The sequence below is a fragment of the Tympanuchus pallidicinctus genome, unplaced genomic scaffold (genome assembly GCF_026119805.1).
Source record: "Tympanuchus pallidicinctus isolate F22 unplaced genomic scaffold, pur_lepc_1.0 scaffold4, whole genome shotgun sequence".
Classification (NCBI taxonomy): domain Eukaryota; kingdom Metazoa; phylum Chordata; class Aves; order Galliformes; family Phasianidae; genus Tympanuchus; species Tympanuchus pallidicinctus.
In genome coordinates, this window is record NW_026294758.1 from 49,337,070 (window position 1) to 49,357,114 (window position 20,045).

Here is a 20,045-nt window from a genome sequence, read left to right on the forward strand (position 1 = left end):
ACAGGTGACAGACCTCTAGTGGACACAATTACTAAGTGCTTGGAAAACAAACTTCTGAAGTCTGTTTAAAAATTTTTTTTCATTATATGTGTAAAAATAGAAGGCATTCATCCCTCTAGCGTAGTTCTAAGTGTGGGGTCTCAGGAAATCATTTAACATTACCTACTTTTTCAACTGTTCAAATCCATAATGCTGTTTGTTCTAGCTCAAGCAGCTACATCAGGATAAGGAAAGTGCCACACATCAGCTGAAGGCAGCTGGACTGCAGTAGGTTCTGGCTTCTTTACCCACACTGTTGATATCTTCTGCTCAGCCAGTGCAGGGAGGATACTTAGGAGCTAAATATTCTGCACTTGGACTTCCTTATACCAGGGAAGTTAATATGAAGAACACTTCGGTCCAGCTGTTCCATGAATACAAGAAGGCAGGATATGAAAATAAATCCCCCAGGAATCAAAACTACCACCAAGGTCATTAAATTTATTAACTTCTTAAAAAAATCATACAAAGACAATAGTTGACACAATAATAATAGCTGAAGATCTTGAGAACAATCACACATGGCACACATTTGGATACTACTAAAAGTAAAAAAGTCTTTTTTCTATGGTGACATACCTCAATATCTAAACAATCATCTTCCTGTGAATATGGATCAATGACAGGAACAAGGAGAACTCTTGGCACTGTGCTGTCCAGTGCACTACGTGAACACTTACAGGGTGAAAACAGATTTTATTCAGTTTTTCATGCTTGAGAACAGACCTTTTCTTTCAAGGTTATATAAATACATTTAAGAAAAGGATGACATCACATTTTTCTATGAAAGAGAAAGCATATTTAAAAGCTTAAGTCATGCGTGTCCAACCTGTTGGTTTGTCTGGGTCAAACTGGGTGAATAAGAATTATTTTGGGATGCAAATACGTAGACTGTTTCAAAAGTAATGTATCCTATTTATTTTCTGGGAGATTACAACCGATACATAGAGCACAGTAATACTGTTTGACAGAGCCACTGACATGATGGTCTGGGGCAGGGGGCAGGCCACAGGTTGGACATGCCTGGCTTAAGTAAAACCAGTAAATAGCTGAACTGAGGTAAACTTACAAAACAAACACCTCTTTTCAGTGATTACGGGGCTAAAATGGAGTCAAAACCTCGAAGACGACAACTGACAGCCACGAAAGAACCAGCTGTTATTCCTTGATACTTTGAAGTAGCTTTAATAAATGAGACTCAATAACCTGTTGAACTAAAGCCAAGAAATGATTTGGGTTAATCAGGGTTCAATGTTTTTTCAAGTCTTTAAGGTCTGTACTGTTTTTTCTGGCAGATACTGACAGGCAGGAATTAATTCACTCTGAGAAGGCAGTTTACATTCCTTCAGAAAAGAAGCACCTCATATCATCAAAAACGACATAGATAGTTTGAAGGCAGATGGGGATGATGATCTGTTCTCTGGTTTGAATATGAAAAACATATGCCAAGCAAATCTCAAAATGTATAAATGGCTTATTAGAAACTATATCTCTTAAGCATTTTGAGATTGAAATCTTGAAGGAGCCCTACATCTAAATACCTCTGAAGTTACTGGCCCCCACATGTGTATTAGGACTCTGTTTGGAAGAGCAACGTGTGCAGTTCTGGCTTATTTTAGATTCAGTTCCAGATTGTGTAACAACAGGTACTTCACAGCTTTCAAACTGAAGGCATCACGAGGGGAAAAAAAAATAAATCTGTGAAGAATCCAATCTTTGCCTCTTTGTCTTCCAGAGCCAAATAGGGTAGCCTACTTCATTAATCTCTTCATTCTTTATGTCTGCCTTCAAGGCAAACCAGAGCTAGTACAAGCAAGAAGTTTTGCCAACTGCATCACACTCCAATGAAACGCTGCACTGGGTTGAGTGGTTTGGAAGGGCTGGATGCACTGTTATTATTGCCCAGTACAACTCACAGTCCTTGCACATGGCTGGGGAGCAGCTCATCTCTCCCTGACTGGATTATGACTGCAACGGACCTACACACTCCCTTATACATGCCCACAGATGTAGATTCACACTAGTGCCATTTTCTCTCATCAGGGACTTGGCTTTCTGAAGCAATAAGGAAAAGTACTAATTTTATGCTGATATATTTAGGTGTGTTAAGGCTTTGAGAATAGGGATTTTCTTTCAGCTTTCTAACTGATAAAACTCTATTAGGCCACTACTGCAGCTGCATGAGCAAGGAGCAGCAAAACCAAAAATTAAGGAATGTACATTTGCAATACCTACCACTCCGATAGCCCAAGGCTACAGCCAAATCCATGGAATTATAGCCAGCATCTGTTTCGATAGTTGGATCAGCACCACTTTCTATGCAAAACACGAAAAGAAAACCAAGTCAGATTTTTGACAGTAAGAACTGGTAACACATCCAGTCAGTAATTCATTTTGGATAGGCTGCTTACCAAGAAGAATTTTTACACATTTCACATGGTTCCCATGCACTGCATACAGTAGAGGCGTACCTCCATTCTGCAAAAGCAGTAAAGAGCCTTAGACACTTAGCAATTGAGTGGCCTGGAATTTTAAGTCCTTAGCATACCAGTATAGTTCCATATATCACACATTCATCCCTGGATGCATTTAGGGCCAGGCTGGATGTGGCTCTGGGCAGTCTGGTCTAGTGGCTGCAACCCTGCCCACAGCAGGGAGGCTGAAACTAGATGATCTTTGAGTCCTTTTCAACCCAGGCCATTCTATGATACCAGAACAAGACTTCATGAGTTTTACACAAAAATCAGGTTATCAGTTTTAGTTCTCTAAAACTTCCACCTTTTTTCAGCTAACAGTGACATTATACTCTCACACCTCTAATCAGACTCAGCATTAGTTTCATTTTCTTTTTTACCAGTAAGTCAGAATTAGCAGCACCAACTTTTATGTTATCAAAGAACATCCTGTGTAAGTTTGGGAGAACAGTTTTAAAATCCAAGCCAATGCTCTGCTTCAAAGTTCTGACCAGGCATACACTGACGTAAATTCAAGCTAGAGACTTACCCAGTCATACTCATTGACATCAACTCCACAGTCGAGCAGCATTTTCACAATATCTGTGTACCCTTTGCTGCAAGCCAGTGAGAGGGCACTTTCTCGCCCTTTCCCCAAAATCTGAGGATCCGCACCCTGAAGTAATGGGGAAAAAAAAAAGGAAAAAAAAAAAAAAGAAAGAAAGCTAACCAATTTGTTTTGAAGTGAGATTTTACAGAGAACTTTACAAGTTTTAAATATATAGCGAAACTGACAAAACTTTGGGAAAATAAACTACAAAGTAAATCAAGAAATTTAAAATGAAGTGTGCTCTTTTTCCTTACATTCTGGAGGAGAAATTCCACCACTGCTATCTGCCCATGAGCTGCAGCCCACATCAGAGGGGTAAATCCTTCTTCATCCTTATGATTGATTACATTTTCTGTTCAAAGCAAAATATACCACTTATTAATCCCTTTCATAATATATGGTAGAATGAATGCTTAGTCATACCCATTGTGAATGAACTGAGGTAGGAGCATGTTCTAAAGTCACTCAAATTTTAACTTTAAAAATAAATTTCTATAACAGTGGTGATGAAAATATCCTTGTCCAAGGGGAAAAAAAAAAAAAAGACTAAAGTAAAATTTAGTAGCTGAGTTTTTGTTTTTAGGTTCTATAAACCCAGCTCTGTTTTTACTCAGAAAAAAATTTTAAGTTGCCTCTAATATGGGTTTCGTATTTGGAGAGAAGTCCTGTTTGAAAAGTAAAGAAGCTTCTTAAGTAGCCATTTGAATTAGTTGGATTTAAATCCTTTAAATTTTCATTCTTACTGTAGCACCACAATAAGCATTTTTATTGATTACTAACAATTCAAAAAACAATTTGACCTCCAGATAGACAACACACTGAGAAGGTAAACACACTCAGATATTCACTTCTTGCTTTCTGTGAAAGTTTTAACAGAAGGACTGAAAACAAGCCTGGTAATGAATAACAGAGTAAACATACGTTGTGAACAATACTCAATTCAATGTAATACAGATATAAAGGTTGAAATTTTCTGTATGTACTACAGACACAACTATCATGCTGAAGAATACAGTACAACTTGGAATGAGTGCTCTTATATAGCAAGCTTGATCCATAGCTTAAATTCCCAACATACAGTTCCCTACTGTTGATCAATTAAATAGAATCAGAAAGCTTCAATTAACAGTATGCATTTAAATGATAAATAACAACAACACAAATCAAGAAAACCAAGCCAACTGCACCTCTTTTGATAGAACTAACATTCTCTTAAAAGTTTACAGATCACCCACGGTACCGGAAGCAAGGAAAATAACAGATTTCTCAACTTCCATCAATGTTAATGTTTCATTTTAAATGCAAATCAAAGCACTGAGTGAAACGAGAGTCATAGAAAACAACAGTTCACCTGCAAAGAACAGGTATCTCGAAAGTCAAAAGTTGGAAGGGACTCTCAATAGTATCAGATTTGGAGATCTCTTTAATGCATCTTCTGAGAAAAAGCTGAGTGTAGCAGGATATAAGTGCACGAGATAAAGAGGGAGGTATTTAACTTTTCCTCAGACTCACCCTGTTCAATACGTGTGGCCAGATACAACATTTCTCCCTGAGCAGCCAGCTGGTGAACTGATAAAGCTGCAGAAAAGAAAGCAAGAAGAGGTGATACAGACATCAGTTTTCATTCTGATGTTTGGAGGTGGGCATAGAACATCCATTGGCTTGAACTATACAGAGTCCAGTCATGACACTGTAGATATATATCACCTTTTACTCTGAATCATTATCATAAAATGTGAGACCTTTCCAAAGAATTTCATAAGTTTCCATAGTTTTTTAATTAATGTAGAAATTATGGTAAAAGGTTCTTTACATTGACTTCTCAGAAGGCAATGTGCTACCCTTTCCCATTTTTGGTCAGCAACCCCAGAGCATATTAAGAACATTTATCAAATTGAAACAAACTTATTTTGATATTTTACGATTGTTTAATTTACAAATGACATTTATTGTGTGAAGAGACCACAAAATATCTGGAAAACCCAAACATGACTCTTATTCGCTACCAGGTGGGACAGAGCAGACATTACAGAACTCCGTACAACATGACACCTACCAAGGAAGAATAAAGTGGTGAGTTTTTTTGTTTTTAATCAAAAGTGCCAAGCCATAAAGACAGCAGAACTCTTTAAGGAGTTATGAAAGAGAACTCTTTGATCCCATAGTAAATACTGCACAAGGGCATGGTTCTGACAATCACAACCTGGGGCAAATCTGAAAGATGCTCAGGAAGAAATATACACAATAAATGATCTCAGGTCTACACAATAAGAAAATCAGCTAACAATTACATAATATGTAAATATACCATGTCTTTTTTTTTTTTTTTCCTCTCTGATCAGTGCATGAAATCTTGATTTCTTTTTCTGACAGACTACCTGTTTTAGCCAGGCTGAGGTCTATGTCAAGATCTACTTTTCCCAATTTATTTAAATTGGGCCTTACTCAGTTTAAGGATGCACAATGAAGATTTAAAAGTAATTTAAAAAGACAGTAGTTCATAAGAGGTAAAGTAAATCTTAAAGAAGTTGGCTATAGAGAAAAAGCCTGAAACTAAGCATTAAAAAAACCCTTGAATAATAGTGTCTTCTTGATTTTCAAGATGCATGATAACTATGATGTTTGCAGCAGTCTGAAGCAATTAAGCTTCATAAGTTCTGAAAATAATTAAATAAAATAAATAATCTGAAAATAATCTGAAAATCAGGCACAAAAGCTTAAAGCTCCAAGAGGATCGGAAAAATCACTGTCTCTGCTTTTCAAATCAAGAACTGGACCATTTTCTGGAAAAAGCACTTCAGTTATGCACTCAAAACAGGCTGGAACACTGTGACATCAAACAATGTTTTCTTCCTACACTAAAGTCTATTAAAGTGGGAAAAAACAAAAAAGGAAAAAACTCGGCAAGCCGAGTGAACTTGCAGTTCACAACAGAATTATTAGCTGAAGGGCAGAAGGATACTTACAGTTTACAAGCAGAGGTGTTGTAGAGACTTCGTTTCCCCTATGTTTGTTAGTTAGGGTAGTTGACTGTTTTATTGGTGAGAAATGCTTAGTAGTTGATGGAGTATAAACATGTCTTACTTGGATACCAGGTGAAGGAGAAGTACGGATGTTGCATTCAGCTGCATTAGAGAAAACAGACATAATTTTAGTACCAGGAAGAGAATTAAATCAAAGCCACAGATTCTGATCAAGTTAGAAAGCACCAACACAGTAAGATCTTTCAAACACACACTACATGATCTATGTAGCATGTGCTTTTTCTACTGTGTACTATGTGCGTTGAACAAAGAGCTGTTTTCAATATAAAACATAAAACAGTGCTAGTATCCCACATTTAAGTATGGCATGTCACCAGAGACAATTTGCTGTCTAAGTGAGGAAACTCTCTGCCTAGATCTCCAACATATCTGGCATGGATTTATCAGGTACTCCTTGGCATTCAGTACACTCACTAGCACTCTCCAGTGCAAAGAATACAATGCGAATATTGTAGCAACTAAGAGTCTTCACCAAGACTTCTTCCACTCCTGTCAGATAAAATATCTGCATTACTGATGTCTTATAAGTGTTTATCCATGAGGAATAGATATATTCCAAACTAGCTTAGAGAAAATGCAACAAAAGTGGCTGTGAAGCCAATTATTAAAGGGTTAAACTCTTTATAATTAGTAATTAGTGACAGGAAACTAATCGACATGCACACAGAATTCACTGTATGGAGAACCTTGTGGTCATAAATCCAAGTACAAATTTCATAAGAGAGCCAGTAAGAATAGGGTAACAGGATACATTCAAAATTCCACTTTGTTTGCCAAGCAGCTGCAGCAGAAGTTATCAAATTAAGTGATTTTTGACCCTGGATCTGCAGGACTATTTTTAAAAGATTCACAGTTGTTATCTAAGAAAAACAACCCTACTTCTGATGGGTCTAAATTTCTCGTACAAGTCTGCAGCTCCACTAGAAAGCATTCAGGGCCTTTAAACACAGTGAAATCATGGAAACCCATAATAGGTCTGTGTATTCGTTATAGAAAAAGTGTAAAATTAAACATAATGACATGACAAACTACTCAGAGTCCAGAATACTGAATCAAACACTGAAAAAAAGCACACTTTTTAAGGGTAAACAGAATTCTTAAAAATTATTTTTCTCATCAATACGCTCTGTCGTTAAAGAGCACAGATCAATTCTTATGAAGCTGGACAGAAGTGGTTAGAGAACAGCTGCAGGGAACAATTTATAGAACAGCAGAAGCATTCACTTTCAAACTGAATCAGCAAGATGATCACTGCAGTGACTACAAGCTTTATACAGCTGTATGGGTATGACAAAGTCAACTGCATGACTGACGTTACTCTGTCATTGTAATAGTGGAAAGATAAAAGTAAGGTTTTCTAAAGACATATACATTCAACATGGTATAGCTCATCTTAGACTTTCATCTTGCTACCAGAAATAACCTTGTTTTTAAAATCCGCATCAGCTCTTTATGAATTAAAAGCTTTTTGTGCTGTTACTTCTTCAACTTTTTTGATTAAAAAACCAAACCAACAAAGCTAAAAGTGCGACATAAAAAATCCTGGGGGAAATGAATTATACAGTAATAAACCATCAAGCTTATAAAAAAAATGCTAGCAAAAAATACCTTAGAAACTATTACTGATTAACACACATACATGGCACAGGCTTTTTAAAAAACAGAGCATGATGAGACAGTCTGGACATAACAACTTCTACCATAAAAGTTCAACCTTTAAACAGGACAGATGCCACTTCCAGGTCAGAGTTAACTTGGTCTTGAATATTTTTACTGTCCTCCTCATTCAGAGACTTCACAAATCGTGAGCAGACGTTCATATCAAATCTATTGGGTAAAATGAACTTCATGCCCATGGCCACACTCTGGGATGGGCCCTCCTCTGTGCTGGAGTCAAGCTGGTGCTCCACCTTGATGTCTGGCATGGGTGGAAGGCTGTAACTAGTGGTACACTCTTCCACAATTAGCTGGGCCCCAGTGTCTAAGTTAGCTGAAGATGCCATGGCTTTGGTTGCGTGACACTTTTATGGAAAGTATTTCCTCATGGTTTCCAGCCAAAAGCAGCCCTGGTCAGCCAAGCTCCAAGGAGATCCTACCTGCAGTCAAACACAGATAAGATACTGGTGAAGTGACACACAAAAATACATTGTGCGCGCATCGCTTAGATTTATCTTTGCTTTAGGTAGTTAAATCGTTTAGAAATCCCAACGTTACTACACCCAAGAGCTTTTGACCAAGTGGATGTTCCAGCTGGATTTAGATGTCAGTCTGTCTGTAACAAAAACAAGACAAAAAGGGCAAAGAACAAAACGCATCCACCCTTACTCACCCTAAGCAAAGAAAGGCGTCGAGCGGTGAACCAGGTTTTTTCTTCTCAGCGCTAGACCTGAAGGAGAACACAAACGACTCTGCTCCTTCACGATACACCACCGAAGCGAACCGTACAGAAACAAGGGCGCCCCAGCGCACGCCCCAGGAGACGACGGGCCCCTTTCGGCAGGGAAGCAGCCGGAGGAAGGCCTCGAGGAAAGCTGCGACAGGACCCCAGCAAGGCCGAGGCCGTGCTCCCCGCGCAGCCTCCCGCGATGAGGAGAAAGCGGCGTCTTACCGCCCCCAAGGCGGTGAGGCATCACTTCCGCCTCATTGGGTGGGGATAAGACGTCACTTCCGCCTCACAGCGTTGCGATTGGCCAGGTGGCGGCGCCCGCCGATGACGCAGTCTCCCGCCGAAGTGCTGCCTGTCCGCGAGGCGTTGCGAGGCTAGGCATGGCGGCGCGGCGCGGCCTGCTCCTTGCGCTGTGAGGCGGCGCGCCCTACATCTCCCGGCGCGTCCCACATCTCCCGGCGCGCATCGCTCCTCCGCAGCACCTCGGCCTTACGCTCGGAGACCTCCCGGCTCCTCCTTCTGCTCAGTCATGGCATCCTACAAACCCGTCGCGATCCCGGCGGTGCCGAAGCTCGGGGAGAAGATCACGCAAGACACGCTGTACTGGAGGGGGTACAAGGTGGGAAGGGCCCTGGAGCTGGGGCAGCGCCGGTCGCGTTCCGTCAGCGCGGGGCTGCAGCTGGCTCCACCTGCCCCGCGTGCTGGCCGGGCCGCGCTCGTGGCGTAAGGGAACTCGGCGCCTCCTTGCGCGGCTGGGGCAGTCTGTATCACGGGCTGGGCTGCGGGAGTCCTGGCTGTCCTAAAGTATTTCTTACTGCTTCTGTTGGAATAAGCGGAGTACTGGGAGTGAATAGAACTCTTTTTTTTTTCCCTTTCAGACAAAGTGTGTAATTAATGGATCGGTTATAATGTGTGAAGAGCACGAGAGCAGAAACAGCCTAGGGAAAAATAGGATGGTGCTTCAGAGATAATTTTGTTCCCAATTGCATTTTAAGCTCAGCGGCAAGAAGAGATTTCTTTACACTGTTGTCATTTTTGATGGTGTGCCGATGTGTATTTAATTGTCTTTATTTTGACTCTTTTAGACACCTGTTCAGATTAAGGAGTTTGGTGCAATAAATAAAATAGACTTCTCTCCAGTTCCTCCGTATAACTACGCTGTCACAGCGTCCTCGAGGGTGAGTGGCTGTCTGTAAGGTTGCTATGTTGCTTCTTTTCAACCGATGCCCCTTGTGTGAAGATAATGTCTTCTTGTTTTGCTAGGTCCACATTTATGGACGCTATTCTCAGGAACCAATTAAGACATTTTCTCGCTTCAAAGATGCCGCCTATTGTGCCACATACAGGGATGATGGAAAATTGCTTGTTGCTGGCAGCGAGGAAGGCAGCATTCGCCTCTTTGATATTAGTGGAAGGGCACCCCTGAGACAATTTGATGGTCATACAAAGTAAGTCTTGCTCTTTGCATGTATAAATTTATTTTGTGTGTTTACATACGTCTGCTTTGCACGTTGCTAAAAATCTGAGTACTATTAATCAGATGCTTGCAACTGTTGCACGTATTACCAAAAAATAGATTTTAAAATCAAGTTATGAATTGCAGTGACAGCATTGTTTTTCATTCTAAGTATGACTTGAGTACATGGAAGAATAAGTATGTACTCTAATTCAGGGAGATGTCTGTTAATGTGTTGCATAGATGTAGTCTCATGCCTGCATGTGCCGACAGACAAATTTTATTTGTTGCTAGGAGGAACAGTTATAAAAAATGCACCTTTTTCACTTAAAAACAAAACAGCAAAAAAAAAAAAACAAAAACCAACACATCTGGGTGGGGAAAAATTTGGAAGAGGAGTTCCAATGTTCCAGATAGAAAAGAGTGGTAATACTTTGATTTGACAAATTGCTACCCTTTCAAGACCTGTGAGTGACTTATCTTTATGGAAAGCAACAATCATCCTCCCTCAGGAGAGTACCCACAGAGCACTTGAGACTGTATTTCCATTTGAGCTCTCTGCTTTTAGATAAGGTATTACTTTATGTTGTGACTCTTAGGTATCATAAATTTTATTATAGTTAGGTTAACCTGTTTTATTTGTTGAAATCATTCTCTGTTGTTATATTAGTAATTCCAGTAGTGATTTTAAGGGCCACGAAGTGTCCAACCTTGTCTTACTTAAAGCTCAATATTGTAAATGTGGTCTAAAGGATTAAGCTAGCTCACAGGCCTCTAAGTAACAAATATAGGATTTACATCTCTTGAGCAAGCAGACGGTAGTCCTCTAAAACTTTTCATGTGCATCTGCTGTGATCCAAGACGAAAGATCCTTTCCTGACTGAAACTATAAAACCTAAACTGTTCTTAACTTCTGAAGTGAGGGTCTGTAGCTTCCAGTAGCAAATGTTTTGTGCTTCCAGGCTAGAGAGAATGCCTTCCTTTAACAAGCTTTTGATGCAGTGTTATGGAAATGACAGAATATTTTAACTTTGGATGTTCTGGACTTTGGTTTCTAGAGCTGTTCACGTGGTGGGCTTCCTGTCTGATAAGTACCGAATATTTTCTGGTGGTGATGATTATTCCTCGAGGCTGTGGGATATTCCGAGTGCTGCAGAAATAGTGTCCTACAGTGAGCATACTGACTATGTGAGATGTGGCTGTGCAAGTAAACTGAATGGAGATGTCTTTATAACAGGTTTGGTTTTCTTTTTTCATATATGTTTCTTCTGGCTAGAACAGAATTTAAACGCAGGAAGCTTTTAATACATAACAGTAGCATCATGTTTATTTTATTTTAAACGTGAAGAATGTGTTTTCCAGCTCGGGGCCTAATGTGTTGTTTTTCTTTTGCTTGCTTTTCAAGCCAAATATTGATGTTTGTAGGGGAACTGTAACTGTTAAACATCTTGTTATACCCTGCTAAGGTTAATGGGACCGTTCTGACTTGCTTTTGAAAGTTTAAGAAAAGCTGTGAATGTGTGCTTTCACTGAATCTGGTGTTTTGTGATGTTTCAGAATAACACTAGTTCCACTGTGGTTTGTACACCTTAAAACTTGCAGACTCAGAAATGACAAAGTCGTATGAGAAGTATTTAAAATCAGATGCTTTTGGTTTTCATACCAGCAACTTTTCATTAATTTGTACTGAAACTGTAAATTAAAGTAGTACGAAAAAATCTAGATTTTTCTGACTTTAGAGGTCACAAGGTGCTAGGTTTCAGCAGTTTTTCTGGTATATTAACTTGAGTGAACCACTAGAATTTTTATGTACATGGTTTAAAGCTGTTTCCATTTGGCAGGAACTCCTTTAAATTGTAGCATGTGGCTGTTTTAGTTCCTGAAGTAATTGAAATTATGTAACTGAAACCAGCTATGGTGTTGTTTCAGGTTCCTATGATCACACTGTGAAGGTATTTGATGCACGAACAAAGAGCAGTGTCATGACGATAGAACATGGCCATCCTGTGGAGAGTGTGCTTCTCTTCCCTTCTGGAGGTCTTCTAGTGTCTGCAGGTACTTTTATTCTCTTCTTGCTGTTGCATGAGGGGTCTTATGATCCAGTGGCATATAAATCCTTTTTGTAGAGAGTATGTTGAATCATTCAGTTATGTCTGCAGAATGACCTTAAAAAAAAAAAAAAAAAAAAAAAAAGGCAGACAGTAACATGTCTTGTCCCAGAAGGTAGTCAGGAACAGACTGGGAGGGTGAGTAGGTGCAGAAACCTCTGTGCTGCAAAGGTGGCACTGTATCACTGTGTGAAAACTTCAGACAAGCATAAATTTCTGTGTGTCCGCCCAGCTCTTCTGTGTTCTTCTTTCTCATAGGAGGTCGATATGTCAAAGTCTGGGATGTACTGAAGGGTGGACAATTACTAGTTTCACTTAAAAATCATCATAAGACCGTAACTTGCTTGTGCCTGAACAGCTCTGGACAAAGGTTACTGTCAGGATCCCTGGACAGGTTAGTATGTTTTGTGACTTTTTTGTGATTTAAATGTTTTAGACTTTTTTTTTCCTTTGGAAGGAATTCTACATCAGCCTGAAGCTGTGTACATGTTTAAGCTTAAACCCTTTTAGCTTTTAGGGGTGTAATTTGTTTAAAAACATATATTGTGTCTCCCTTGAAATGAGATTGTCAGTAGGAGTGTACTCAAGGTGGTGCAGAGGTGCCTTGTGTTCTTCTTTGTAAGGCTGTTTTTTTGTTTTTGTTTTTTAAATTCTATTGCTGATTTCAGATACTCAACTGGTTGTCCCTGACATATCAGAAATATGAAGTGGTCTGAAATGACAGTGGTCTGTTAGCTTGCTTCTCCAGGAACTACAGCAGGGAGTGCAGTGGGTTTCCTCAAGCCATCAGTCGTGAAGCATGAGGTGTGAAGGATCACACCAGCCATGTAGATATTTGTCATACAGTGCTCCTAACAGCAGAGCTCATACTTGTTTCAGGATCATTGTTTTTTCCCAACTTGTGAATTTCTTCTCACCGTCAGTCAAATCACTAAAGGGCAGCAGGATGCAAGAATATGCATGAACTTACTTCCAGAAATTGTCAATAAATCCTCCATTTAAAGCTTAAGAACAGTTTGGAGGAAATGCTGTCCTAATGTTTTGTAATAAACATTACTGAAGTCGGATTGCAGCTACATCTGCCTTCAGTTTGTTTTTCTGTCCTTGTGTTGTTTTCATCTTTTGGCGTAAAGATAAAACTTTCTTATCTTTTCTGGATTTTATTTTATTTTTTTTTTGAGACTTTCTGTCACTGCAGAAGAGGTAAAAGCTAAGATGCTTCCAGGTAATGGGAAAAAAGCTTTGTTTATGTATTCAGTCTTCTGAAATGATTACCTAAAAGGTGAGAATGTAAAAACAGAATTTTCATCAGTAAAGCCTTAAAAACAAATTTTTTAATCATCACTACTTTATGCAGGCATGTGAAGATCTACAGTACAACTTCCTACAAAGTAGTCCACAGCTTCAACTATGCAACATCCATCCTTAGTCTTGCACTGTCGGTAAGTGCTTCAGAAACTGTTTAATTATTGATAACAGCTAAGTTACTGAAGTGGTTTCATTTTGCTTTCATTGCTCTTAGGTGTTTCACAATAACACTGTACTTGAGAACTAGGATCAGTGAATGTATTTCTTCTGAGTAAGATTGCATGAAAGGGTATTAAATATAATAGGTTAATATCCCAGGTGTTACTTGATGAGATCTGTACAAAATTTTGTGTTTACCAGGAACTGTATGTAGCATAGAGGAAGTCTGTAAGGAAGTCCTTCTGATTTTTCAGGAGAGTGTTACTCATTGTTTGCTTTTCAGGACTCATGTATTTCTTCTACAGGGATGATAAATTGAAAAAGTAGTTAAAATGTTGTTTGAAATATTTAGAATAGGATGAATCTGTCATACAAGTTCACAGAATCACAGAATTGTAGGGGTTGGAAGGGAGCTCCAGAGATCATCGAGTCCAACCCCCTGCCAAAGCAGGTTCCCTACAGCAGGTCGCACAGGTAGGCATCCAGGCAGGTCCTGAACATCTCCAGAGAAGGAGACTCCACCACCTCCCTGGTTCATCTGAGGAAAAGGAAAAGGCCTGGGGGATGAGCATAAACAAATGCATTTGCTGAGGCACATGTATTTTCCTTTTGGAAAAGGAAAACAAAGATATTTATTTCTCTGCAGCATTTGAGTGTTGATGGATAACCAAAAAATTGTGAAGGTGGGCACCGCTTTCTAGATCAGCCTTATCATGATGTAGCCTCTGGAAGCTATGTAAAAGAGACAGTGAAGATTGTTTACTGTCTTTGCTACTTTATTGTCCTGCTTTTCTGAAACTGAGGGTAAACAAGCTGTGGAGGTCAAGAGATCTTCCTTCATGTATTTCCCACCTTGTTCTTCCTCAGAGAACTGGAGTTAATTGGGTTTTGAATGAAGACTGTCACGGGGTGTATGTTTCACACAACCACAAAATGCATGTGCTTTGGACTGGTGCTGCAGCTGCAAAACACGTGCAGTACTCGTGGTTTGGCATTTGTGTGGCTGTGTATGTATATTTTGAGACATAATTTTTTGTTTCTGGTTGACACCTGGAAATCATAAGATCGAATGAGAACATAGAACTGATTCTGTTAGGTCAAACCAAAAGTTGGTCTGTCCTAGATTCTGCTTTCAGCTATAGCCATTAGCAGATGCTTATGTAAAACTGAAAGCAAGAAAACTGTATGATAAATCTCCCAATGTTCTCCCAAATTCCATGGACATTTTTAGATGAAAAATTTGCTGGTTAGAATGCAGTTTCTGTGTAACTCAAATAATTTCTCTTACATAAGCCTATTCAGCCTCTCCTTGTACAAAGTTTTAACCTTCACTAAATTCCTTACTAAGGAGTAGAGTTCTACCTTAAGTCAGACCCAACTTCTTATTTTCCTTAGGGTTTTTTGATTCTTCTATTCTAAATTTGCTGCTGCTATCTGAGAATATGATATGCATAGGATTTAAGATTTGGACATGCCATGAATTTATTTAGTGCCATATCAGCCTTCTTATTTTTTTATTTCTTAGTAGTACTTCCCAATTTCTTATTTACTTTATGTTATCACAGCTGTCCAGCATTCAGCTGAACATGTTTAATGTTTTTGTACTAAAAGGTCAGAACCCACCTTTTTATATGTAAAATAAGAGTTTTTCTCTAATGCGTCATTGAAAGTTATAACCCTTGTCATCAATAAATGAAACCTTTGGTGTGTAGGTAGAACATGCACCAATGACTGATATTTTGAACAATTTTCACTTGTTTCTGGGAATTCTGCTGCTTTACAGGAGCTTTCTCACAGACACTGTTCACATGTTCGTATAGTCTGTAATAGCCAAGGCAAGCTGCATGCCATTTGAGATAAACTGTTAGAAATGATGCACTGCTTGAGGCCTAAGTAAGAAGGATATTAGAACAAATTTGAGCCTTGCTTAACTAGTCAGTTGCTATCTCTGTAGGTGTTTATTAGAGGCTTAATAATGTCTAATATTGCTTAGGATTATAGCTTTGAGGCAGGTCCTGTTACGAATAGAGAGTTTGACTGTAGGATCTGATAGAGGTACTTTCCAACTAGGTAATCTTATAATATTGTGACTAGAGCTTTATTGTTAAGCATAGAAACTGAGAAATCTACATGATAGTATGTGGGAATACAAGACTATTAAGGGCAGAGGCTGCTGAGGAAAATAAACAATGTGAGAAGACAAGGCTGAGAACTAAGGACATGTCCAGAATACAGGGGAGAAAGAACCTACACTTTAGCAACAATTGTCAGGGAATTGTAACTGTTTATTTCCAACATGACTGTGAACTGCTTGCTCTGCATATGCAGCTTTGGGGTGCAAAGAATAGTGGAAAATTACCAGGTCAAGCTAGTATAGGTATAAAAGTCCATAGATGCAGATAATAAAGGATTTCGCTGTGCAAATGCAGCAGAGTCCGTGACCTAATTGCCACAACAGTAAGACATGTATCATCAGATAAAACATGAGGTTCTTAACTCTGTGATTTTTACATTTTAGCCTGAAGATGAAACTATAATTGTAGGCATGACCAATGGGGTGCTGAATGTGAAACACAGAAAACCTGAAGAAAGCAAAGAAAAGTCTCAGAAGAAGAGACAGCCAGCATATAGAACTTATGTGAAAGGAAGAAATTATATGCCAAAACAGGTAGGATGTAGTGAGCAAATGTTTACTGAAGCAATCAAAATTTCTCGTTTCGTATGTTAAGTTGAAGGGCGGGGAGATACAAAGACATTGAAGCTTGTCTGTAGTAATATGTTTGTGTTATGCTATCTAATTGTATAGGTGCATGTGTATTATTCAGAACTTGTCTTTCAATTCCAGGAGGATTTCTACATCAGTAAGCCTGTAAGATGTATTTTGAAAAAATATGACAAGCTGCTTAAGAGCTTTCAGTCATCCAAGGCCCTGGATGCTGTACTGGAAGTAAGGCTTTTTAATTTTTTTGTCTCAGCAAATCTGTATGTTGTCATCTATAGTAGATTTTTCTGTATCTCAAGCTAACTTCAATGTATGACTAGCATGGAATCAAATCTGTCTGGGTTCCTTGTATGTTTTTTTTCATTTTTTTGCAAGTTGATACCAACCCCTGTTTACTGTACACAGAAGCTGCTTTGGTACTAAACTCTTCCTATGTATGTCCAGCCACACATTAGGCTTTATACTCCTGAAGTTACGGTTGCAGTTATGCAGGAACTAAATCGCAGAGGAACATTAAGGAGCGCGCTTGCAGGCCGAGATGAGAAGCAAATTAGTCTCCTCCTTACCTTTGTGACAAGGTACTATTTTGCCTTAAGTTCTCTCTGACATCTTGAGACTTGTATTTCTTAATGGCCTTTGCCACAGAGGCCATAGGGGACATCATGATTGGAACTCTACTTGCAATCTCAATTACGTTCTGCTTTCTAAAGTGAAGGTCTGGGGTTTCAGCTGCAGCACTGAAATAGTTTGTATTAGCATAAAATGATTTTGCTGATGCTAGGAGAGCCATAAAGAGAGATTACCTTGCTCCTTTGGCAGACATTTTGTCCACAGTCCTTTATTTTCCATTTCCTCAATGCAACTCACGTCTTCATCTACCTGAGGCTTTTGCCATTCCTTGAAGCCACAGTGCCCTTGTGAAAATTGAAGCTTACATGCCATATGTAACTCTTTTGACTCGTATCCCTGAGGGCAGTTCTGTGAGTTCTCATCAAGGGGAAAAATGTGTCTGCATGCCAGCATGATAAAACTGCTTCTAACTTGCTTTTTACAAAAACAAAAATATGGATGTGTTCTAATTTTACAGGCGTGTAATTGAACCTAGGTTTACTCCAGTACTGATAACTGTTGCAGAGATGATCACTGGTAAGTACAAAAGTACAGCACAAAAAGAGAGCCCAACAGCCAGCTTGAATATAAGATGAAAAGTGTTATGCTTTTAAGAAACTAAACTTTTACAAGCTTGTGTATAAGTATAAACTCAGTGGCAAGAAAATGACCCGAAAAGAAATTTTGCTGGATAACTTTGACCACAGTCAGTACCTAATTTGCATTATATAGGAAGCTTCTCATAATCTCCCAATTTTTTTGATTCTTCATGTTTCCATACTTGCGTAGTACAAGTGACTACAGGTGAAATAAAAATAGCATTTGAGATAGCAAAAACTTCTTTTTCTGTTAGTTTGTACTTTATGTGAGTATGCATCAATAATTTATGCTGTTTTCACAACATCAGCAAAGTTGTCTTATTTGCACATGGTATTGGGCTGGTGCCAAATTCCTTAAATGTCTGTTTAAGTAGCCAGTAGTTTTTATGTTTTTACTAGATAGAGGGGTCCTAAATACTCTTCTCTTTACAGACATCTATCAGCCTGTGGTTGGACAGTCAGCGCTTGTTGATAAACAGTTCTTGAGGCTTCAGGAAGCCATAGGAAGAGAAATTGACTATCAAGAGGAACTGTTAGAAGTTTTAGGAATGATGGATGCACTATTTGCTACTTTGACTGAAAAAAAAGCTACTTACCTGGAAGAGAACGAAAATAATGGCCTTACAAAGACTCTGGACCGGGACATAAGTATCTGAATGTCATCTGACACAACAAGAAGTCAAAAAAACTATTTGGACTGTCTGCTGAAGTTCTTGCTTCCTGGGTGCAATTTTGGAAAGGCTGAGATACTTAAGATAGGAAGAAGAACTTGTTCAAGATTTTCCATGTAATATTTTTCGAACAACAGGATTTTAAAATTTCATTCCAAACCTATTTAACTTCTAAAGCATGCTTTGTGCATCCAGTACTAAATCATTGTTCAATTGAAAGAGCATTTTTACTTTTTATTCACCAGAAAATAATTCGGATTTGTGTAATTTGAACATGTAATCATTCTTATTTAAGATTAATCTGACACCTCAGGTACTTGGAAGACCAAGGAATAAAAACCAAGAGTGTGTTTGATAATACTTGATTGTATTGTGTTTTTTCTTACTGCTTTGACTCCACATCAAACTTCCAGAAATTCATACGAAACAAAGAAAGTAGCAAACAAAAGAGTACATGTAGTCTTTTTTTTTTTTTTTTTTTTAGTGCAATAGAAGAAATGGACATTTTTGAATTTTAAATTTGAAGAAAAATCTTGCATCTAAAGGAACACAAAGTGCAAAACAAATTTATTCAATATGAATTTCCTTCAAAAGGAGTTTATGTCATGTCTGACAGCAAAAGGTAGTTAGTGGTGTAACCTAGTAGAAGATTGTTCATCTTTGACCAATAAATATTCCTGGCTACTGGGATTTACTAGTAGTATTTTGAAGACATAAGACATCATGTGTGCAGGAGGAAGTTACATTAAGTTAGCAGGTTAGTTTGATTTTTTTCACTAGTTTGTTTTATTGTGTGGTTTGCAATTGGTTATACCAAGGGAACTGGCTATGGTGTGAGGTGCAATCTACAAAAAGAAATCTGTTCAAAAGGTGGAAAAAATAAAAAAAAAAAAAAAAGTGCTATTTCAGACTTTAATTTCTAAGAATGCTACTAAAATGAATTTTTGTAGGTTATTGCCTCGCTGGCCAACCATTTTCTGCTATTTCAGTAAAAGTACCAAACTGTATAATGAATTCTGCTGGGAATTTACTATCCCTCTGATGTATTTGTTCAGGTGAAACCTAATCTGCTTGTGAAACCTGTCTGTTGTTTGTGATCCTGCTCTTGTCTGTTACTAAAAATATGGAATTTTTTTCATTTAGTAAGATTTTTTTCAAGTTTTGAAACAAGTTTTTGTTACCTATGCTGTTAAGTTACAGAGGAGCCAAAATAAGGCGTTATTCCCACCAACAATGAAACCGTTTTTATGTTATTACCTTAATTTTGATATTAAGGTAAAACTTCAAAGAAGACAGAAAATTATTTCAGGTGGCATTTTTTGCAGTGGTTTCTGTTAGCTGATGTTTAATAAAATGCACTGATGGTGCACCAATCAGGAGTATTTTTGTCCTAAATGTGAACCTAAGGTTTTCAATGCGATTACTTTCCCAGCAGTGCATTACCTTATAACACAGAATCTAACATTTTGAAGCATGAAGATTAAATGTCATTCACTGAAATGTTTAGAACAACTAATTGTTCATTGAGTTGGAAAGAGTGTTAGATGAGTTTTCCTGTTTAGAAAAGGAGTTCTGCCTGTATGGAAAGGTGGGTATTTCTTGAGGACAGCGTTTTCCTAGACTTGCAGGTCATCTGAGAATTGATTTGGCTTTGAAGTATAGTTAACTTTTTTTTTTCCCGGAGTAGCAAATTTTAGACAGATAGCATCTTTTACTTCTTTTCATCTGGTTATTTGAAAGGGGAAAGCAGGAAACATGATAACTTTCCCTCCCATTTAATGTGGACAATTGCCAGAAAAAAAATGCTTCTTGATACCTGTATAACCAGAAATAGATTGGTTTTCAAAAAGAAGAGTAAATTTTGCACCTTCCTATCTTTTG

The 20,045-nt window shown here is 38.4% G+C and overlaps 2 protein-coding genes across 4 annotated transcripts; one reads left to right on the forward strand and one right to left on the reverse strand.

Annotated features, from left to right (window-relative positions):
• Positions 1-460: 460 nt before the first annotated feature.
• Positions 461-8,786, reverse strand: ANKRA2 (ankyrin repeat family A member 2). Of its 3 annotated transcripts, XM_052701281.1 has the most exons (9): positions 8,476-8,785; positions 7,861-8,242; positions 6,069-6,227; positions 4,615-4,680; positions 3,357-3,454; positions 3,043-3,168; positions 2,451-2,517; positions 2,275-2,355; positions 461-1,253 (listed from the first exon to the last, which is right to left on the reverse strand). In XM_052701281.1, the coding sequence occupies exons 2-9, from the start codon at positions 8,147-8,149 to the stop codon at positions 1,198-1,200; spliced, it is 942 nt and encodes a 313-aa protein (XP_052557241.1). In that variant the 5' UTR covers positions 8,150-8,242; positions 8,476-8,785; the 3' UTR covers positions 461-1,197. The 3 variants fall into 3 exon arrangements, with proteins under 3 accessions (XP_052557241.1, XP_052557242.1, XP_052557243.1); XM_052701282.1 differs by lacking the exon at positions 3,043-3,168 and having other exon boundaries at positions 8,476-8,786; XM_052701283.1 differs by lacking the exon at positions 2,451-2,517 and having other exon boundaries at positions 8,476-8,786.
• Positions 8,787-8,868: 82 nt separating this feature from the next.
• On the forward strand, positions 8,869-18,524 carry UTP15 (UTP15 small subunit processome component). The gene is made up of 12 exons (XM_052701277.1): positions 8,869-9,151; positions 9,618-9,710; positions 9,796-9,980; positions 11,047-11,225; positions 11,918-12,043; positions 12,355-12,490; positions 13,454-13,538; positions 16,082-16,231; positions 16,409-16,510; positions 16,730-16,863; positions 17,373-17,431; positions 17,926-18,524. Exons 1-12 carry the CDS (start codon positions 9,062-9,064, stop codon positions 18,147-18,149), a joined length of 1,563 nt encoding a protein of 520 aa, XP_052557237.1. The 5' UTR covers positions 8,869-9,061; the 3' UTR covers positions 18,150-18,524.
• Positions 18,525-20,045: the final 1,521 nt, after the last annotated feature.